The sequence below is a fragment of the Balaenoptera physalus genome, assembly GCF_965194825.1.
Source record: "Balaenoptera physalus genome assembly, chromosome: 7".
In the NCBI taxonomy this organism is placed as follows: domain Eukaryota; kingdom Metazoa; phylum Chordata; class Mammalia; order Artiodactyla; family Balaenopteridae; genus Balaenoptera; species Balaenoptera physalus.
Window position 1 is genome coordinate 83442289 of NC_138886.1, and position 19560 is coordinate 83461848.

Below are 19560 nucleotides of genomic sequence, written 5' to 3' on the forward strand. Positions count from 1 at the left end.
GTAATTTGGGGGATCTAGAAGAGAAGGCGAGGCTCATGCAATGAAACTGCCTAAAAAGTGGTGTTTAACAATGTAAGTTAAAAGGACCTCTTGTGTAGCATAGGGGACTATATTCAGTATCTTGTAATAACCTATAATGGAAAAGAATCTGAAAAAGATATATATATATATATATATATATATATATATTCTTGTGTGTGTATATATATACACACACACACATATATAGATGTAAAACTGAATCACTTTGCTGTACACTTGAAATATCTACTATACTTCAATCAACAAATTAATGTAACTTAAGGTACTTTAAATGCTATTAGAGCTGTTGAAAAAACATACACCTTAAAAAGGGGAGAATGTGTAAAAACACTATTATACTTCCTGAAATAACCAGAAAACATGTCACTTGTGATTTCTGAGTAACAACGGTATGAAATGTGCATAGTCTTGGCCAGAACCAGTGCCTTGGTTCTGTGTAAGAGGCCAATGGCTGACGTGCAAATGAGCTATTCCAAATGTAATTCTTGCTCTCCTAAGCACCTTTGGGGAGATTCTACCGCCATGCATATTCCCTTGTCCTGGGGACAGATTGAGACTGAGGGACGGCGGCCAGCCCACTCATAGGTGTTTCCAGCTTTTTGCATCCCCAGCGTTGCCCACTTCAGCCTCTACTGTTTCAATCCATGGTAGCAACGTTGGGATTATAAATTACAGTTTAATACTATTGATTCAACTGATTCCCAGGGTAACACAAACCAGAAATCTCTTAAAATCACACTGAAGCTGCGTGCAGGGCAACTCAAGATTTATGGATCAACCCTAGAACCCAAACATCACTGAGGGCATTGCTTTCCATGGGAAGGTGATCCCTAAATTCCAAATCAGGGAGTTAAACCTAGATCTTAGAATACAACAGTGAGCTGTGCTGTGTTCTTTGGAGATGGGTCTATGTGACTGTATGCTTCATAGGGTTTTTTTTTCATCTGTTCTGTCAGTTCACTGTAACCAAATCCTGATAGTGCAATCTAGAACATAGAGGCCAGACTGGGAGCTCCAGAGTTCATATTGGTCTTGTTCATCATTACTTACCCAGTGCCAAGGCCAAAGTTGGCAGCTGATAAATATTAATTGATGGAATGAATGATCACACAGAGTTTTCAACTCCATTCACTTTAGATTGTTAATTGGAAAACAGTTAATATTTGGAGGGCAGTTTGTATATGAATGGTTAAAGAGAGATATTGGAGCTTTTCTAAGCTTCTAAACTTAAAAGAAATGATCCCAGATAAGTAATGGTCATAGACAGGGAGTCATTTTGTCCAGGTTTTGTCTTAGGATATGTGGGTTTTCACACACTGTTTTACACTGTTATTGTTGTTGAAGTTGGGAGGATTCATTCTGGCTTTCCATTTTGCATGTGAGCCTCTTCAGTTTCTGCCTCTCTCCCTCCAAATGTGTGGCCTCATAATATATGTCTTTGTCCAGCTTTGAGGCTGTGGCAGAAGTGCCAGATGGTGGCTCTCATCTTGGTGTTAACCTAGAAATTATGTTTCATTATCGTTTGATATGTTTTAAGCCTCTTGTTGCGAGTGTCCAATAGACTACCAGCCCTGTTTCAATAAAGATGTCAAGAGGTAGAATTTATCCTATTCCATTTCTCCATGCTCATTTCTGTGCCTTAACACCATCCTTTTGGCTTTTGGTTGAATATCTAGTTATCATAATTGCAGAGTCCCGAATAGAGCTCCTCTGTTAGTGCTTGGCCATCTGTATAGGGATTATTCATATGCGTGTTTAGTACGGGTGCATGAACTATGTAACACCTCTATCTAAATCTATGCCTGTATCGATACCCTGTAGGTAAATGTATAATTTTATCCCATTTCTTTGAAGAATGCCTGTGATTTATTTTAATTTTCACTGAAGTAGGGCTCAAGGACCTTTCCAGAGCAGCTCTATTGCCAAAGGAACAGGCAACCAGGCCTTTGAATGCTCTCATTTTTGTTGTAACCAAGTCTTGTGTTTAGTTCTCACATTGCTTCCTGGCTCCCTTTCTTCGTTGAAAATGTAGAAGTGCACATAAAGGGGAAGTGGAAGCATTTAGGGGCACAAGGGCTGCCAAGTCTTCTGAGAATGCTCCACATTGGGAGCCCCGCCTGACGGCATTGATAGTGAACAGGGTTGGAAAACAAAAATAAGGGAATCAAAAGGGCGGAGGGGAATTGGCAGTCATCACACTGGTGAAGAATAGCTGTGACCATCAGCTTTCTGTTACTTGCGTTTCCTGATGGAAGTCCACATACGATATTTATTCTCTAAGTCCCAATGCATCCTTTGTCCTTCTGGAGTAAATATAAAAGTGACCTGATGAGGTCCCGCAGGAGGAACTGGAATAGGAAGGCTTTTCTCTTATTCAGGTTTGATGGCCTGCAGATTTCCTCTGCAGCCGCCTGTCCTTGACATAAACCTCTCGTATGTCTTCATTCCTGCTAATTGAGCAGTAGGCATTTCCAACTCAAAATTGACCAAAAAACTTCACTGCCTGAGAACACAGAGCCAGGTTTTAACTCCAGATTCAACATCCCCAGTTTAAGTTTCTCCTCTTATATAAATGATCTTCTAAATGTCTTTCAACAGCAACCAAAAATTTGGTTCTTTAAAAATAGTCATAAACATAGTGCGGCCAAAGCTAAAGAGGTTGAAGGTTAAAGCCTTTTATATGAGCTGAAAACAATTCTGGAAAATTTAGGAGGTTGACTTTAGCAGATATTTGGATCAACTTTTGAAAGAGGGAAAAATGTGACTGAAAGCCAGAAACACAGTTATAGAAACTTCTGTAAGGACAGACTGTTTTCCATATGATCCTTCCCCCCCACCATTTTTTTAAAAAGACAAATAACATTTAAGTATTATAACAGTAACACATGAATGCGTTCTCGTTTTTCAAAATTTCAAGCACTTTAGAAATACATAGAGCTAAAAGGGAAAATTCATCTTCCTTTCCCACTACCATTTCCACTCCTAGGGATAACCTTCTTTAACCATCCTCAGTGCATATATTATGTCAATAATAAGATATATAGCTTCATTCACTATGTAGATAATCAAATATATTCATTTTTGTTTGCATAAAGACATTATAATACCAATTTGTTCTGCATCTTTTTAAAGGTAACTGTTTGCCTTGTTGATCTTTCTGAATCAATTCTTTTCTGAATTCTATTCCATAGTATTTCTGAGTACTCTGGTGTCAGGCTACCTCGGTCTGAATCCTGGCTCCGCCCATTACAAGTATGTGACTGAGCAAATTTCTCATCCTCTCTTGCCCCAGTATTTCCATCTGTAATGGGGCAATAACTGTACCCACCTTAGAAGCTTGTTATAAGATAAACGGAGTTCATGTATGTGAAGCACTTTGGAAAGTTACTGGCATTTAGTAATTACTATACAAATACTTACTGTAATTTTATTATTCCTATTATATTATTAATGAATTGGGAAATGTAAAAAAATTTACACTTTTACCAAGTTTTTAGAAAAGTATTATAAATAATACCTTACTTATAAAGACAGATATTTGGAAATGGATTGCTGAGAGAAAAGGTTTGTATATTTTAAATGTTGATTTTAAATGTTGATAGATTACCTTGCAGGAATGCTTTATCAGTTTACACTCCCACCAACAGTAGATGAGGGCATCGTTTTGTTTATGCTTTCACCCATATCAGATATTATCAAACTTTTTTATTCTTGCCAATTCACTTACAGTGTTATTCTGATTACTAATAAGGTTAAGCATTTTTATCATGTGAAGAATAGAAAGAAATGTTTATTTTTATTTGTTGACTTACCTTATAAATTATGTGTACTAATCTTTTATTGGTTATATACATTGCTCATATTTTCTTCTAATCTTTTGACTTTTTAAAATAGTGTCTTTTGGCAAACAGGAAGATTTACTTTTTTTATAGAAGCAAATCTGTCCATCTTTTCTGTCTAAGTTTTGCATTTTGCTGAGGAATTCTTCCCCTCCCTGAGGTTGTAAACATACATTTTAATATTTTTTTCACTAGCTTTACTTTGTATGTGTTTTTTTTTTATGTGCTCTTTAATCTCTTTGAAATTCTTTTTTATTTTTAACTTGATGTGAAATACTCTGTCTCTTTCAGAGATATATGTAATAAAGATATTTGCGTGACATTTTCAGAGAGACCAACAGTACTATTTTAACTTTCTGGAATCAGAAGGTCATTAATAAAAAGAAATTTTGAAGAGTTTAGTGATTAACTTTTCTTTTAAAGTAAGTAATAGGTTTTGTTGGTTCTCTTATTTTATTCTCACAAAAGAGTATCAGAGAATATAGGTTTTTTTTTTTTTTTGTTTTTTTTAACTGCCCTCCCCGGCTTCAGTATATTTTAGCATTCTCTTAATAGAGAACAAAATTTGTCAATAACAATCAAATCCTTGGAAATTTCATAAAAGACATTCAATTGAAAGAGTTATTGAGTAATTTGACAAAGTGGAAATTAATCAAAAGAAGAGTTAACCCAAGTGTGCTTTTCTTGTCCTTTGGAGATGTTATATAAACCTTTACCCTTATATTCGTGAGGTGAAGGTCTACTTTCTGAAGTCTCTTCTTGTAGGGTCACCATTTGGGTTATGCCTATATGAGGGCAGAACATGCATATTCTTTGCAGCATATTGAAAATGGGCCCAGAACTTTCAGGAACTGGCTCGATCAGGCAAAACAGGAAGCAGAAGCAGCAGCGTTTTTCCCATTCGGAGTACACTGACCTCGAACTTTTAAAATTCCCTCTCTTACATGGGTATCCCATAAGCCCAGTGTGATTCATGGGAGAACCCAGATTTGCCTGTAATGTAGAAAGTGCAGCTGTATTGTTTAGAGACTTCCCACGCTACTAGTTTCACAAAAAGGTAAAGGGTCCCTTAAGAAGTTAGATTTTGTACTTAAAAGTCGGAACTTGCTACCCCCTCTTTGGTCCTCCATAAATCCTGTGGTGAAGTCACTTTGACCTCCTTACACAGATCATCACGCACTTTAAAAAAGACTTCCCAAACTGTAAAGTCTGCTACTTTTCTTCTTCTTTTCACTCTTCATTCTTCTTTTGTTACCTTTCATTTTTTTCCCTGCCATTTTGTCTTTCCACATCTCTGTGCATCCTAATTTTACATTCTTCCCTCCCTATTTTGGTTTTCTTCCTCCTCATTCCTAGCATCTGATTTTGGTGGACCAGCTTTTCAGAATTTGTGAAGAAGACAGATAATAACTTGGCTTAAATTCTAACATATGCTCTGACTTTATCCTACTTTATTTTGGGCAAGAATACTGAATGACTCGGGGAATAAATTTAGCTCTAAATCAGCGGAACTGTCACGTGGTAATTCAGAAGACAGCCTGTTTGAATACTGCACGTCCTTCATGTTTGTAAGTTGTTAACTCTTAAGTCTTCAAACCTAGGAGTGTATAGAAATGTAATATTGGAGACTTATGAATCAGACAAGTTTGGGTCCAAATCTCGTGTCTCCCACCTGCTAACCATAATTTTAGGCAAAATTTTAAAATTCTGGGGAGAGTCCTGTCTGAATTTATACTGATTCAGAATTGCAGAAAAATGTCCCAAATGCATACAGTGTATATTTAAGGTTTATTAGTTGAATTTATAGAAAAAAATTGTAATTTTAATGTGTCTATATTTTATGGGTATGTATTATGAATTTAAAGTTGCTGAATCATATTCTTATTTTAAGCCTTTGAGTCCTTAAAGATACAGTGTACGAATAATTGCAAATTCTTAACTTTATTGTCCTTTGAACAATTCATCTGTTTGAATTGTTTTGGGGTTTATGAAAACTCTGTTTTACCTGTTGATTGATTTGGTATGTAGACTTTTGTAGGCAAGGGGCAGAAAGAGCAGGCAGGGGTGGGATGGGGAAGAGAGCCCCTCTTCCCTCAATAACATCAGCTTAAGTCTAGAAACATGAGCTCATGGAGCCTCCTGTTCTGATGTGCTTCCTTTTTGCAAGGGGGGATTGCAACTGCTAAAATAATTTAACAAAAATAGGCTTTAATTTTTGATATACAGTAAGTCCCCTGCATACGAATGAGTTCCATTCCAAGAGCACGTTCATAAGTCCAATTTGTTCGTAAGTCCAACAAAGTTAACCTAGGTACCCAACAAACACAATTAGCTATATAGTACTGTACTGTAATAGGTTTATAATACTTTTCACACAAATAATACATACAAAACAAACAAACAAAAAATAAAGGAAACATTTTTAATTGTACAGTAACTGAAGAGTTCAGTACAACAGCTGGCATACAGGGGCTGGAATCGAGTGAACAGGCAAGAAGAGTTACTGATTGGAGGAGGGAGAGGAGGTGGGAGATGGTAGAGCTGAAGGATCGTTAGCAATAGGAGACAGAGGCCAAGCTGCAGTTTTACTCATGCCTGATGTTGATGGAATGCATGTTCACATCTTTGAAAGTTCTCAACTTGAAGGTTTGTGTGTAGGGGACTTACTGTATTTACAGCTTCCTTGAATGGGTCATCCAGGACATCCACCTTACACAGAAACAATGTTAGCTCTTTGTATATAAAATAAAAAGTTAAAAACTTCCAAAAAGAAGAAGATGAAAAGAGGGTTCTGGAGAAAATAAATTCTTCCTTATGCAATTGATTGTCACTTGTGTTATTATAATCACAGACCAAGATGCTGCATTTCCAGAGAAGCCAAGGCTTTTGGCAGGCAAGTGGTGGTGGAAGATCTTTGTTTTTATCAAGACACCAACACAAATAGAATTACATTGGCTTCTTCTGTGATCACCCAGGAGATTTAGTGGTCTGAGAACAGACAGAATGAGAGGGAGAGAGAGAATGAGAGAGAGAGAGTGTGATCCATTCTAACTCACCAAGTCTTCAATAAGAGATTAATATCCTGAGTTGAAGGCAGAGGTGTCATCTCAGCCCTAGCTGTGTCAGTGGAAGGAAGGAAGGGGATTCAAATTCAGGGTGGGAGTGGAGTGGGAGGGGAGAATGTTGGGAATGAGGTGGTATTCCTATTTACAATCATGGTTGTCATCTTTAGTAGTTCCGGCAAGACTTGAGTAGAGTCAACTGAGATTTTCCCGCACTTACTTCCTGGATCATCTGTAAAAGAAAATTGTGTAAAGACCAGAATTAGCAATATGGGACCAAAAGGCATCTGAGGGTCTCCTCCAGCTTTAATATCTACCATCCTGCTACATAGCCATTCAAAACAATGACACACTCACTAAAAGAGTCTGCCATGCATTTCTGATGATGTCCTTTATTATTATGGCGTGTAATGATACAGTTTTTTTTTATTCACTGTGAAACCATGATCTATTATTAACATATGAAATATTGTGTCTATATGGTCAATGCTAAATAATCCTGGATATGTTTTCAAATTTATGGTCATCTTAAGAAAATATTGCCTCTCAGTTATAAACAGAAGATATTTCTTATTTAGTTACATTCCCAATAATTCTGTTTACTATTAATTTGCATGTAGCATATACCCTGGCAGGGGTACCTTTGACATCCCAGTTCCAGAAAAGAGAGTCAGCCCTGCCTAGCTCTCTTTTCCTGGAATGGTGTGGGTTTTTCAAGAAGCAGATCAACAGCTGATCTGCTTCCCAACTCTTTTGAATCAGACTTCACAGCATGGCTTTTTAATTTTAGGTGAATAAATTTTTATTTATTCATATTTAAAAGCCACACACATTCCATAGGCCGTAAATAATTTCTGTGTTATATCCTATGTAGCTATGGGTGTGGACAACTGCAAGGTCATTTCAGATGTATATTTATATGCATAATGTATCCCTCACACTATATCTTGGTTCTCCTGTGATGCTATGACAGTGCGTGAAGGAATATTAAAATGTCTAGGATAAGATGGAGAATGGGGCAGGCACTTATCTCAGACACAGACTGTAAGATATGTGACTTTATTTTTCTATATGTGAATTAAATGTCTATTTTTTGCCCTTTTTGCACTATGTAGTGGAAATCTAACCTCCTACCATTCTGTGTAATCTTAAACATTATGGGCAATCACAGAACGTTTCATGTTTGTCTCATCAGGTCCGGTTCTCTCACTCTCATCTTCATTTCCTCAGGTGGGGTGTGGGCTTAGGGATGCTGAAGTGCCACTGCATGGGAGGGGACATTCTGTGGCCACTGGTGGTCAGTTCTCCATGTTGGTGGCCGCTGTGTTGTCCCACTTGTCCTCGGCTACCAGTTGGTGTAGTTCTCAGCTGTACATCCTGTGTTCCTATCCAGGGTCTGCCACTTTCACACATCTCTCTGTAAGGGTGTCAATGAAGCTTTGGGGACACAGTAAATGCTGGAAGACTGGCACGGGCTCTCTCTGGAGAGAGAGACCAGAAATAGTCTCCCATTTCTGCCATTATAGGCTTGAGATTGTCCTCTTGGCCACCTTTTCAGGTCCAACCCCACCAAAAGGGGTTCCTCTTTTCTTGAATCTCCAAACTTGACTGGAGGTCCTCCAGTTCCCCAGCCCCCATATTTCACTAGGAGGCAGGTTACACACTTCCTCCTTCCTGTCTCTAACTTATTTATCTCCCCTCTGCCTCTTCCTGCTTCCCATGGGGACAGAAGGAATATGAAAAGCAGTTTTTCTTGATTTCTTCTTCCAAATAATTTTTTCATACATGTGAATCTTGTGTTTTTTCTCCAACTTCTTATTATGAAATTTTCAACATGGAGGAAAGTTGAAAGACTATTCCATGTGTATACTCAATACCTGCATTCAACCTCTGTTTAACATTTTGCTGTCTGATTATGAGTTGCCCATATCATGTCACTTCACTCCTAAACTCTCTGGCACATTTCTCCTAAAAGCACAACGCCAACACCATTATCACTGTACCCGAGAAAGTTAAAACAACTCTGTAATAGCAGATAATACTTAGTCCAGCTTCAAATTTCCCCAGTTGTTCAACTTGCCTTTAATAGCTATTTATATTTCAAACCAAGATCTACTCAAAGTTCACCACACTGCATTTGCTCATTGTCTTTCCTTGGCCTTTTTCAGTCTGGATTGCTACCTCCATTTTCTCCCCCTCTGGACATTGACTTTTTGAAGAGACCCATCAGTTGTTCTGTAGAATGTCCTTCATTCTGGTGGTGTTCGATAGTTTCCTCGTGGGATTCTTGAACTTGTCATTTATTCCCATATTTCCTGTGAACTGGAACTTACTTCTAAAGGCTTGATTAGATGCCAGTGAAATGTTTTTGGGAAGAAGACTATAACAGAGGTGCTGAGCACTTCACAGTGTACCACAGTTAGAAACACATGTCACCTTGATACACTGTTACTGTAAGTTTGACCACTTTTAAAAATGGTGGCCACCAAAAACGTCAATAGTGACCTTTCTTTGTAAATACAAGTTTCCCTTTTCAGTCGGTAGGTAATTTGTAGAATGATAATTTGACATCTAGCAGATATCTTCATTCCCCAAAACTTGCACATAATGGGCTTAGTACCCAGTTCTGATCCTTTCCTGAAAAAAATATTTTATTTCTGAGGGTTGCAGAGGGGTGTTTTTCTAATTCAATCATTCCTTCTACATACTAGGTTTTGCTTAAGAAAAAAAGAAAAAACAAAAAAAGAGCATCCTGGTCTTGACCGAGAATTTCCACTTCTTAATTTTAGCTCTGCCTGGATCCTGAATAACCCTTTCTTGAGGCCACGGAGGTTTGGTATCCAGCTGCCTACACTAGGGAGGGTCATGGGGTTACAGAAAAGATTTATGGCCACAGTATTACTGTATCCAAAATATTATTTTATTTTATAAAATATTTACTTTGTGCTTCTCAAAGTCATTGAGCTTTGTGGGAATTCTTCTATTTTTCCTTTTCATGATGATTAAACATTAAGTAGGTATAATAAACCTAATTGCTTTAGGATTCTTTCCTGCAACTTTGTGGTTGTTGGTAGAATCAAAGACAGTGAGAGCTGCTAGTGAGTTTAGGAATCATCCCAAGTCCTTATTACAGAGATGAGGACATTGGGGCCCAGAGAGCTTAAGTGACTTGCCTAAGGTTACACAACTGGTTTGTGGCAGAGATAGGGCTGGGAGCCAGGCCTCATGACTCCAGTTTTACTGTTTTATGCTGTGAGACTAAGTTACATTATAAGAATAAACAAATTTTATTTCCATGTCAAATTCGCTGCTTTTTATGTACTGCCATTGGGTGTCACTAGTATGTGTTGCCACCGGTATGTGTTGCCGTTGGATGATACTGTATTTCTCAAAGCTGGGGATGTATATCCTCAGTGGTAACAAGATGCTTTGAAGGGATATTTGGGGCTAACACCTTTAATACTGATAGTTCTATATTTAGTATTTTTTAGAAAAAATATACCTGGCACATCATACCCTTGGTTTCATGATATTGTTTAGGATAAAGCTTAAGCTTAAAAAATAGGAAATAAAGAAAAATGTTAAATAAATAATCTGATTTCAATTTTAAAATGATTATTTGAGTAGGACTGTTCTAAGGCACTTTTAATTTAATACTGAACAGAACAAAGCTTCTGCCTCATGGAGCTTAAACTCTAGTTGAGGGGAGAGACAGAAAAACAGAGAAAGATATCTAGATGTAATCTATAGGTAATCTCAAATGCTATGAATAAAGTGAAACAAGGTAATAGGAGGATAGTGAGAGTTTTGTTATTTTTAAATAGTTAAAAATGGCCGTTGGTAGTTTGATAGGGATTGCATTGAATCTGTAGATTGCTTTGGGTAGTATAGTCATTTCCACAATGTTGATTCTTCCAATCCAAGAACACGGAATATCTCTCCATCTGTTGGTATCATCTTTAATTTCTTTCATCAGTGTCTTATAGTTTTCTGCATACAGGTCTTTTGTCTCCCTAGGGAGGTTTATTCCTAGGTATTTATTCTTTGTGTTGCAATGGTAAATGGAAGTGTTTCCTTAATTTCTCTTTCAGATTTTCATCATTAGTTTATAGGAATGCAAGAGATTTCTGTGCATTAATTTTGTATCCTGCTATTTTACCACATTCATTGATTAGCTCTAGTAGTTTTCTGGTAGCATCTTTAGGATTCTCTATGTATAATATCATGTCATCTGCAAACAGTGACAGTTTTACGTCTTCTTTTCCAATTTGGATTCTTGTCTGAAAATCCAATTTTTCTTCTCTGATTGCTGTGGCTAAAACTTCCAAAACTATATTGAATAATAGTGGCGAGAGTGGGCAACCTTGTCTTGTTCCTGATCTTAGTGGAAATGGTTTCAGTTTTTCACCATTGAGAATGATGTTGGCTGTGTAAAATAGATAGCTAGTGGGAAGCAGCCGCATAGCACAGGGAGATCAGCTCGGTGCTTTGTGACCACCTAGAGGGGTGGGATAGGGAGGGTGGGAGGGAGACGCAAGAGGGAGGAGATATGGGGATATATGTATACATATAGCTGATTCACTTTGTTATACAGCAGAAACTAACACACCTTTATAAAGCAATTATACTCCAATAAAGATGTTAAAAAAAAAAAAAAAGGCTTGTCTGATCAGGTGACATTTGAGCCAAGAGTCCGAGGCAGCGAGAGAGTGAGCACGCTGATACCTGAGGGAACAGCATTCTAGGCAGAGGGAACAGCACAAGCAAGGGGTGGAGGCTGGGGGGAGCTCTGTGTGTTGAAAGAACCGCACAGGCCAGTGTGGCTGGAGCAGAGTGGGGTTGGGGTGTGGAGAGCAGTAATTGGGACCAGAGAGGAGACAGAAATGCACAGGGACTTGCAGGCCTTCAGAAGGCTTTTCCCTGAGTGAGGGCTAATGTACAGAAGGTACTTGGATGAGGCATAAGTTGTGAAAGTGTTTGTGAAGAATTTAAACATGGATGACACTAAGTTATTAATGTACTGAGTTAGAGTCTAATAACAGAAGATGACTGGGGGAAAGGGTATTTCTTGGAGGTGGTAGTGAGAAGTTCATGATACAAGGGTGTGGAGAAAATTCCTTGTCAGGCTCAAGATCAGGACCATGATTCCCACCTCTTCCCAATCCCCAACATTCATACACGTATACCCACACATACACACATTCAACACACACTCCGAAATGATGGTTTGTAGAGTTTTTTGTCATCAGCATTACCCAGCGTTATGTGCACATAGGATACTGTGATTGTTAGTTTTCACAAGACCATGGCCACTTGAGAGCAGAAAGGGGTAGGACCCAGGCTTTGAGTTATCTTATAATTTTTCTTATCTTCACTCCGATTCCTTTTATGCAGCCCAGTTTACTCCAAGGGCTGTATCATTATACCCTAGTTAATTTCATGGCTGATATAATTTGGGTAAATTCTCTCTTTTGGAGATCTCAATTGCCATTGGGAGAAAAGCACCAACTGTTTGAAAACTCAAATGATGCATTTTCACAGTGAGCAAAGACATTGTGGGGATTCTTCTGTTTTTCCTTATCATGATGATTAAACGTTAAGTAGAACCCATGTTCTCTGCATGGTGTGTTTCTTATTTTTGGCTTGAAACCCAGGGCTAGAACTTAAGGTCGGGCTGCATTTTTTGAAGCTGTGCATTTCCAGAGAGGAGGAAGCACTTGATTTTCCTGCTTCTTATCCTCCCAACAAATTACTGATAATGCTTTGCCATCTTGTGGTGTGGATAAGTCTTCTTCCTTGAATCACCAAGGGGGGTGGGCTTGGTACAATGTAATTATTCTATGACCAGTTCTCCAGATCTCCTTAAATGTATTTTTCTATCTCTATGCTTCACCCTCTTCTTATTCTCTCTCTTTGGGAAGTATCTGACCATCACCTTTGGGGACATTCTTTCCTCTTCTTTTCCCCAAACCACTGTCCCTCTCCTCTGGCTGGGGTGGTCTAGAGCAGAATCCTCTGCATCCTTCCCCCATAAGATCTGTGCATTGAGTTCTTCCCAAGTCTTCATAATTGTCATGTAGATCTTCCTCCTTATCAAGTGCCTAGTGATATGTATTTATTCTAGTCTATTTTCTTACCCATCACCTAATATGCTAATGGGTTAGCAAATTCAAAGAAACAAACTCAGATATTACCAGCAAAAAAGCATATTTGAAAAGACACATCTGCCATGTACAGACTTGCATAATGAGAACCTAAAATGGAAAACAATGGCCACGGTTTTGGATAATACCATTCTTTGGTACAGATTCTTGGACAGCATTAATTTTGGTTGGACTTCTGAGTTTTCCCTCTGTTCAGCATCTTATACTACACATCATATTCTTATCAATTCCAAACCTTTTCAATTACAAAGCAATACATGGGAAAGCAGAGAACTATAATCAGACTTTGAATTCTCAGAATTCAAATATGCCGAGAGTGGGGGACACCAAGCCGGAGTAGCTTCATCCTATTGTTTTAGCACCAACTTTAGCAAATGTTTCACCTTGAAAGGATAGCTCATTGCAGATATTTTGTAACAGTAGTAAAGGCTGAGAATTTTGTTTGAAGAAGACAGTCATTCTTAGGCTCTATCCTCTCCCCTCCTCCCACCCTCCCCACACCCATAGGTGTGTCTGCTGAGCTCCTGAGGTGTTCTGAGAGTCCAGAAGTAGAACACAGCCCCTGCCCTTTGGTGGAAGCCATTGTGGTTACTGGCTATTTATTTATAATTGGAACTTATTAGGTGCAGAAACTTGAAGTGCCCATTAATCATCAGTGTTATCTGTCTGTTGGGCTCCTCAGAAATTCTTCATGAATTTTATTTTAATGTATCTGTTGACATAATTGTCTTAAATTATGAATTGCTAAATTATAAAGCCTATTGGAAATTTTTGAAAAGGGGATGTATGGAACCATTTATGACCCTAAAAATTTAATTACATGTGTTATTTAAAAAATATTGTGTAATATTTCATGTTTTTGTAGTCATTTATAATAAGATATTAGTTAATCCTCAGGTGACCTTGTGATCCAGTCTACCTATCCAATTGGCTGTCTCCATTGAGTCCTTATTACCTGAAGTCTTAAAGTCCCCTTACCCTTTCTACAGATAAGGACTTGAAGGTATAAGAAATTATATTTTTACATTATAAGAATTTATTTGAATAAAGCAGTCTTGAATCTGTGTAACATAGATCTTTCTTAACCAGATGCGTAGATTACACAGCTCAATTTAAATAGCATCCCAGGATCTCTAGCTACATGAATGTTTAAATGAATATGCATGTGTGAAAGAGCCCAGGAGTTGCTGCTGCCAGTTTTTTCTTGGTGGTTGAGGAGTTGCCCACTGCCCTTTCTCAATCGTTTCTGTCTGAACAGCGTCTGTGCCCTCTATTAGTGACTGGCACAACTTTCTTCAATAGAAAACCATAGCCGTATTAGGTTGAAGAGCTCATTTTTTGAGGCCTCAGGGCAAACCTTCAAAATTGATTTTCATACTCCTAGGAAATATTTACTTCAAAGTTAGCTTTGTAAATTACCAAAGAAAAATGAATGTATTTGCAGTGAACTGTACATTATTTGGTGATCACCCAACTCCAATGAACAGAAGGCAGAGTCAGCACAGATGTGGGTCCGTGAAATTCTCTTGATTAATGTTGCACATGTTGTCTGTGCTCTGTCCAGCTGCCCTCAAACTCCTCTCACCGGTCCTGTGCACTTTCCCTGGTTTCTGTGTACAATTGCTCCTAAGGGCTAGCACCTGAGACCGTCTTCAAAGGGCTAGCCTTGAACTAGTGGGCCTTCTACCCCAGCCCAGGACACACACACGCGCGCACACACACACACACACACACACACACACACACACACACACACACACGCACGCTTGCACAGCTGGAAGTGGCTGGGAGTTCAGTACCCTCCTCTCTCTTCCCTCAACCCCTCCTTTGCTGATGACTGACTCGCTTAGGAGCAGAAAGCTCACTCCCTGGCCTTTAGGCTGGGCCAACTCCACTGGGTAATTTACAAGTTCTCTGTAGGATCTGTGGTGTAATTTACACTCCAGAGCTCCCAGCAGGATCAAGCTGGAGGCTGAGACTTCACCTGAAATTGCAGCCTTGCTTGGATTCCCTTCGTCCCTCTCCTGCTTCCCCCTCTCTTGGGAACCCTCCTTTAATAAATCACTTGCCATGAACACTGCTCTCTGGGCATACTTCTGAGCAACTGACCTAAGACAGCATTTTCTGTAGGAGCTCTAAGAAATTGAATATGTTATGTGATGCTTTTTATCGACATATTTAAATCTATTTAAAATCTCTTGTCTGCTAATTTGGGCTACAATCTGCAAATGGGTGATCTTAAAATTTAATTAAAATTTTAAGTGAGGTATAGATTACAGTTACCATTTATTGAGGGGAACCACTGTGTGCCACTTTACTGACACATTTTCTTTGATTTTCATAGTAATTGTGCATTTTAAGGATGAGTTAATTGAAGTCCAGAGACGTTTATTAACGTGCCCAGGCCACAGAGCTAATAATTGGCAGAACCACAATTCAAACCCAAATCTTTCTGCTTTTAATGATTTAGCTTTTTCAACTGTTGCCCTGCTGACTCTCTTGCCTTGTTGGAGTATTAAAATGTCTATTTCTGTATGCTATCAAAGAGGCATTCCAACATCAAAGTTCATGACTTACTAAAATTGGAGGAGACCGTCTCTTTATCAAGTGATAATAAAATGCATTACCAAACACCAAACTTAATTTCCCAGAATGAGAACGATTGAAAATGATATCTAATAAGTGCTTGAATCAAGTCACATCAATTTGTTGTGTACAGAAAGTTCTTTGTCCAGTCTATGACAGAATCTGGGGTGGTTCATAGAAAAACAAAATTACGGAGAAGGTGGAAAACAGGACAGGGCACCAGTAATGCACTTTGGGAGCAGAGGATGGAGGTTTCTCTCTTGGCTCTCCTTCTGGGGTGGCCACTCTCAGTCCTGTGACTGTATTGTACCAGGATGCTGTTTAGAAAATGACTTTCCCAGGCCTCTAAATGGAGCATAGTGTTGTGAAAGCCCTAACTCATCTCACAGGAGTTATCAGTCTGTTCCACAGAAAGATCCTTAAAGAAGAAAATGAAGAGATAATGGTAATGATGGCATGGCCATCGAGATGGACATCCATCAAGCATCTGTGTTGGGTTCTGTTTGAATTATTCATTGCTGACACAAACCCTACACATGTAAAAATTTCAGCAAGAATACACAAAAACCATTTCAGAAACTTTTAAATTTTCTGTAAGGTGATGTCAGCACTTATTACAAACTGTAGCTGCTCTCTCTTTCTCAAGGGCCCTCCTCTACCCCTTTGCCTGATTATTTCTTACTTATCTTTTAAAGATGAAGCTCAGGCATCACCTCCTCCAGGAAGCTTTCTCTGATACCTCACGATGGACAAAATCCTTTTTTTGTGGATTTGTATTTGTATTTGTACCATGAGCAATCATCCAGAAGAATGCTTATCCAATCATATTGAAAGAATATGCTTACTTGTTAGTCCTCCCATTAACCTAAAAGCTCCTCAAGGTCACCGATTTTGTTTTATTATCCCTCTGTCCCTAGTACTTGGTATGGTGCAAGTCAGAGTTAACAGTCAGTAAATGTTTTTTGAATTGAACTATAAGGAACGAAGAAAGCTCCATGTCTTTTTGGTATACATGATATGTTCTTGCAAATTGTTTTAAAGCCATCCGAGTGACTTGGGCAGAGAGATATTGAAGAATTAGAAGGCAGTGGAAACACTAGGTCAGGCTTTTAGGGCAAGAGGATCTGGAAGAGAGAGGAATGTGTGTTGTGTCCAATAGGCTGGGAGAAGTTTGGTAGGCAGAGGCCATCTGAGGACTACTTGGGGTCTTGATTTAAGAGGTGAGAATTATAATGGAGGACAATGAGGAAGAGAACATCCTTTGAAATGGTAAAGGATGAAATGAAATTTGCATTTGAGACCAGATAAGGTAGCAGAAGGAGCATGGACTCAGGTTTGACTCTAAGTCCTGCTGGGTTCTTTTCTGGTGGCTTAACCTCTGAATGTCTTTTTCTTTTTTTTAATCTGTAAAATGAACATACCAGCACCAATTTCATAGAGGAATCTTGATTTAATCTAAAGATTAATAAGATAGTGCTCAGCAGATATTAAGTGTTCCCTAAAGTTCCATAAAGTTCATCTCAGATCCTTCCCAGTGGTTTCTTGTCAACAGTTGAAAGGTGATTAGTTGGGAGGGATAGTGATGGGAGAATAGAAAGTGTGTAACAGTGGACATGCATCCATTTATTTGTTCTTCCATTAAACATCTTACTGAGGGTGCACAATGTACCAGGCACAGGGAATAAATATGTGTACATCATTGTTTGTCTTCAAGAAGTTTGTAGTCTAGAGGAAGAGCGACATCTAAGAAGGTGACATGGCGGTAGGTAATCTAAAGAGCCCCACACAGGAGGGGACTGATTTATTCTGTTTGGAGAAATCAGAGAGCACTTCACAAGGTTGTCAGCTCTCAAGTGGAGTCCAAAAGGATGAGTAGGAGGTCACACATGGATGAATTGGAGCAGGCATCTGTCAGGGCACGGAGGTTTGTATCAGGGTAGTTTGGCTGTTGCTGGAGTGGAAGTTACAAGAGGGCAATGTCAGGAGATGATGATGGAAAGATGGACAAGGACCAAAATGCAAAAGGCCTCCCTGTGTGCCATGGAGTTTAGATTTAGTCCTGAGGTCACAGTGGAGCCACTGAATTTACGGATTGATGAGGAAGTCGTTGAGAGGCAGGGTTAGAACATCTCAATGTGAAGAATGATCTTGTTTATGTTGATTTCTTGGCTCCTGCCACGACTTTTTACTTTTTTCCTTGATTTGCTATTAAATTTGGAAGTGATTAATAAAGCTGTACATTTGAGTTATAATAACATTACTAATTTTTAAAAATTTCCGTTTTCATGGTCTTCATATTGTTTTGATGGACTAAAGTGGCCATGCTTATTAAATAAATAATGTGGGATTTGTTCATTTCTTCAACAAGTACTTAAGGAGAGCCTGCTCTGGGCCAGCCTGTGATAAACCCTGAGGACATAGAGAGAGGGAGATGACATTAGATTGATAAATGTATAGGGCATGGGAAAAACATAGTTGTGAGTGGAGGAGGTGAGGAGAGTCCTGTCTTAAGGAAGTGATCTCTCTACCTAACTGCTGTGGGATGGGGGAGTCAGGGGGGTCCTTATTCAGCAAATCTGAAATGTTGTTTTTCCACTGCTGACCTTAAGTTTTTTGGAATCTAGTAGATAATAGAGACTCTCTCTCAATCAATCACTCACTCAAAAGGGCAGCATTAAAACTACATCTAGCACCACTCATTGGGTGTATCTGAAGTCAATTGTAGGGAATGATGCCCAGTGTGTATTCCTTTTTCTGGCATTTCCTCAGAAGGATTATGATATTCAGTTTCCAATCTAGAAATCAGAGAATTGGATTTGAGAATAACAGCATCTATTTTTTCCCCTTAGCCCCCCAAAGGACATTTAGCTTTGTTTTTATTTTTCTTATTAAGTTCCTACTCTGTGCTAAGTGCTTAACAGATCTGATCTCTCTTAATTCTTCAGCTGCAGCTCTGTGAGATAAGGCATCATTATTTTTTAAATGGAGTCCCTGAGACCAAGGGAGGTTGTTTCACTTGCCTGAGGCCACGTTCCACCTAAGAGGTAAAGTTGAGGCTGCCTCAGGACAGTCATGCCTGGTGCTCTCTGACCTGGCCTCCGTTTCTGCCTCTCTTTATTTTCTGTGACCTTTTCTGTCTCAATATTTTCTTTCTCTCCCTCATTCATTTGGTAAATGTCATCTGTTGGGACTGACCACAAACAAACACAGCCGGGTGGGCAGCCCTTAGAAGGGAATATTCAGGTTTGAGTAGATGGGACTAGACAATGCCAAGTCAGGAAAGAGGTCAGTGGCCTCATCTCCAAGAGTAATTTTGAGTAGGATGGATGCTTTTCCCACCAAGCCCTCAAGGGACAAGGGTTAACCTCACCTGTGAATCTGAAAGCCTTGGCTGGTGAGGGGGCTTTATGTCTGGCACTTTTTGTACTTTGTCTCATCAATGGCACCATCTGTTAGACGTCACTGACCCCCTTCTACACATGAAGAAACCAGAGGCTTAGAGGTGTTATGTGACTTGCCCAAGGCCACGAGGTTTTTTCAAGGTAAAACTAATTAAAACATGATAGCTTGACTCTGGTATCCAAAATCTTCATGCCAGAACTCTCTCAGTGCGAATTCCTTAAGACACTAGCAGGGGGAGGGCTAGTTTCTGTGGTCCTGTGGTCAAAGATAGAAGACCCAGCACCCCCTAGCCCCTTCTTGGAGAGTCAGGTTATACATTGCCTATTAAAGACCATCTCTATTGAGACTGTCCTCAGTAAAGAAACCTTTGAACTCTGTTTAACCCAGGATTTCCTAAGCATATTCAACCACAAAAATCTCTTCAAAAGTAAGGCACTAAGCTCATGAGAAATTAATGTGTGGAAT

The 19560-nt window shown here is 39.0% G+C and overlaps 1 protein-coding gene across 12 annotated transcripts in view; it reads left to right on the forward strand.

Annotated features, from left to right (window-relative positions):
• The window catches only part of NTRK2 (neurotrophic receptor tyrosine kinase 2), a 411119-nt gene that overhangs the window by 89238 nt on the left and 302321 nt on the right, over positions 1–19560 (forward strand). The window contains exon 14 of one of the 12 annotated variants that reach the window (XM_082469618.1): positions 18639–18667. The exons of the other annotated variants lie outside the window; for them this stretch is intronic. Coding sequence (XP_082325744.1) covers positions 18639–18652 — 14 coding nt within the window. The 3' untranslated portion in view covers positions 18653–18667. Of the gene's footprint in view, positions 1–18638; positions 18668–19560 lie in introns of those variants that run through there. 12 annotated transcript variants of the gene reach the window in all.